At 36.1% G+C, this 3,409-nt stretch overlaps 1 protein-coding gene across 1 annotated transcript; it reads right to left on the minus strand.

The window, feature by feature from the left end:
* Window positions 1-2,798: 2,798 nt before the first annotated feature.
* Window positions 2,799-3,409, minus strand: LOC107855204 (histone H3.2). Its single transcript, XM_016700198.2, has one exon. The coding sequence runs from the start codon at window positions 3,398-3,400 to the stop codon at window positions 2,990-2,992; it is 411 nt and encodes a 136-aa protein (XP_016555684.2). The 5' UTR covers window positions 3,401-3,409; the 3' UTR covers window positions 2,799-2,989.

The raw sequence follows: 3,409 nt of genomic DNA on the forward strand, positions 1-3,409 counted from the left end.
ACGAAAGAAAGTGGAATTTCCTTAAAGGATTTATCGAAACAAAAAGCTAGCGAAGCAGGACCCATTTTTAAGATACAGATAACTCAGTCCTTGTTTAACTTGGAAGTTGCAATCAGTATCCTCGTTTCCAGACATAACTTAATTTAGCACACTTCCACATCATAATAGTATCTTAAAGCCACAAAAGTCTTAAACGTGTTCTCATCATAAATAATGACTTTTTCCCAACAAAATATACAATTCAGAAGCTTGTACGAGATTTAGAGTAAATTCATGTAGTTGCAATTACGAGTGAGATTGAGAGTTGAAATCCTTCAAGATTTAGTATCTGTGTCCCTTTGTTTATTTAATATTAGTATTTAGTACTTAAATAACTAAAAGAAAATTTCATACCTCCATGTGCAGATTGGTTTCCAGTTTGGGAAATATTACAAGCTCAACGGGATGTTTAACAGGCATAACCATTTGGGGTTGTTTAGATTAAATTTTCTGTTCCTAGTTGCATTTAGTGACGTTTGTATAGCATCAAGGGTTACTTACAGGAACTTGTTGGAACTTGGAACAAATACCAGAGAAGGACAGCAAACATACCAGAGAAAAGACATACACATAGATCTCAAACATATTGTGGTCAAAACAAGTGAAAAGCATGGAAGATGGAACACAGAATTTTACAATGCCAAACTCCAACATGTAAGTCTTGAGGAGTAACCCTATATGATGTTACTATTCCCGGCTTAGAAATCACCATTCTGTGGATCATTTCAGCATTAGGCCACAAATCAAGAGAAATAAATATCAAGACTCCACAAGAAAGAACAAAGGCACATGATAGTCATACTAAACATGCCAACTAATATGTAGGCTCTACATTTGCTAAACAAAAGTTGCAGGATTCACAGAACTACGTCTTAGACCTTTTTGTCTAAAATATTGTGAGAATTTATTACTGTTAGTGAAGTAACACTACCCGGAATGAACTTAACTATGACCAATCGATGTTAGAGTTAAGGCTATGGAATCCAGACCACTATAGTTGTATTTCTTAAGCAAGTCGAGCAAAAATGTTGTGTGATGTTAGTAATCTAATAATTTTAGGGAAATCCACTCTGCAAGCATGGCTGCAATAATTCTATACCACCATTTAATAAAAGCTTTTTTTTCCACCATTTAATAAAAGCTTTTTTTTTCATTTGGCATAATATCAATATCATTCAATAAAGTCAAACAAGTTTGTAGCCAGCACTCTTTATCATTCTCTTGGCTAGTCAAGCACACGATTACTTAACATCAGGAGAGCCAACAAACTTATCACTATTCTCTGCAGAAAATACTAGTCTCCTGAACTAAATTCTTGGAGAAAAAAGAATTTTCTGCTTGATCCCGATTACTAGATTTCACATTTATCAATTTTATGTCTTGGTGGGAGCGAGATGAAGGTTATCACTTCTTAAGAATGAACAAAGTGAAAGTGAAAGAAATCAATTTGCACCTTTTTCCTTTTCTGATTCCCGAAAAAAATCCTAAAGCAATCACCTATTTAGGCAGCAAACAATTAGAAAGTAAAGGGGCTTTCTAAGCTATAACTACCACATTCTTTTTTTATTGTCATATATTCACAAACTCAATCAGTTCTAAGTATAAATTTAATTTAGTAAGACTTGCAGGAGAAAAGATGTCCGAAAGTAGATTGGACTCATCTCAAGTTCGAAATGAAAGAAGTAATAAACAAGGCATATTTTGCTAGACAACGAAACTAGAATTACCATATGAGGAGAAAGTAAATGCAGAGGCCGAACACTTCTCATTCAACACATGTTGAATTAAGAGTAGAGATTCTTAGAAACAGCAGAGCACCTGAGTCAAAGTGCCCATAATCTGGCATGTTTCCAGATCTGCAAGCAATGAGAATGCTTCAGTTGTTCTCCTAATATCAGTATTAATGGCTGAACACTTCAAAACTTACAGAGAACAAAATGAAAAACTTTTAAAAAATCAATGTGCCGTCAGTGAACAACTCCGTGTAAAAGAGATGCACTCTTCAATGTCAACATGCTAAAGCGGTCTATTTAGATACAGAAAATAAATTTTCAAATGCCAATCTTCAATCATCTTGTTTTAGCTTCCAAGGCAAAGTCATAGAAGTATTAGAACAAACAAAGCAGCCTTAACATTATTGGTGTAAGAAAGGAAGAATATTCTTAACTTAGACTGTCAAGAAGGACCTCACACACACAGAAATTTCAGAGGACAAATAGCTCAAAACTCTCTTTATTTATGTTCATTGTTCGATGTCATGATATTTACACGAACACCTAACATCACAGCACATTTGCCCAAACAACCTCAAGATCTTCAATTTGATAATCATAAATGAATATACCACAGAAGGTTTGAATGAGATGAGCAATTTACAACTTTTTAGACTTAATTTGGAATCCTACTGTTACTTGGAGATGAAATCTCAAAGAGATTAGTTCAATCTCAATTTAAATGATACAACAATAACGTTAAGAAATGAGGACTATTAAGTCACTGTTGAATTAATAATACCTTGAACATTACCCACTATATTGTAATTGGGGTTTGATGCATGACCCTTTCTAATGCATTTTTCCACACGATGTACTCTCTGAAAGCGTCTCAAAAAGCTCATGTTCCTTACCACAATTGCAGCATACAAGGCAACAAATAATAAAGATGATAAAATGAACTTTATGGAAATCCTTATAATCTGCAAAGCAACATGGAAAACACACAAAATATCCTCCAAGTCATGATATGGGCAGCACCTTTAATTGAAACGAAATGGAACTACACAATTCATTAATAAGACGACTTCAAAATAGTACCAAACCAGAGGTTTACTTGTACTTGGATTGAAACAAGTCATTCGATTTACATCACCAACACTACCATTCAACACAAGATCAAAACAAAGCCCTAACACAAAACACAAAATTAACCATAACTATAAAAAAGCTTCATCCTAAGCCCTCTCTCCACGAATCCTCCTAGCAAGCTGGATATCCTTTGGCATGATGGTAACCCTCTTAGCATGAATTGCACAGAGATTGGTGTCTTCAAAGAGTCCAACGAGGTATGCCTCAGCAGCCTCTTGTAGAGCAGCAACAGCACTGCTCTGGAACCTCAGATCTGTCTTGAAATCCTGTGCAATTTCCCTCACAAGCCTCTGAAACGGGAGCTTCCTGATCAACAACTCGGTAGACTTCTGGTACTTCCTGATTTCTCTGAGAGCCACAGTTCCTGGCCTGAAACGGTGAGGCTTCTTCACTCCTCCAGTAGCCGGAGCTGACTTTCTAGCAGCCTTGGTGGCTAGCTGCTTCCTTGGAGCCTTTCCACCTGTGGATTTGCGGGCAGTTTGCTTGGTACGGGCCATTTTGATTGT

This window comes from Capsicum annuum, unplaced genomic scaffold, assembly GCF_002878395.1.
Source record: "Capsicum annuum cultivar UCD-10X-F1 unplaced genomic scaffold, UCD10Xv1.1 ctg63747, whole genome shotgun sequence".
NCBI lineage: Eukaryota > Viridiplantae > Streptophyta > Magnoliopsida > Solanales > Solanaceae > Capsicum > Capsicum annuum.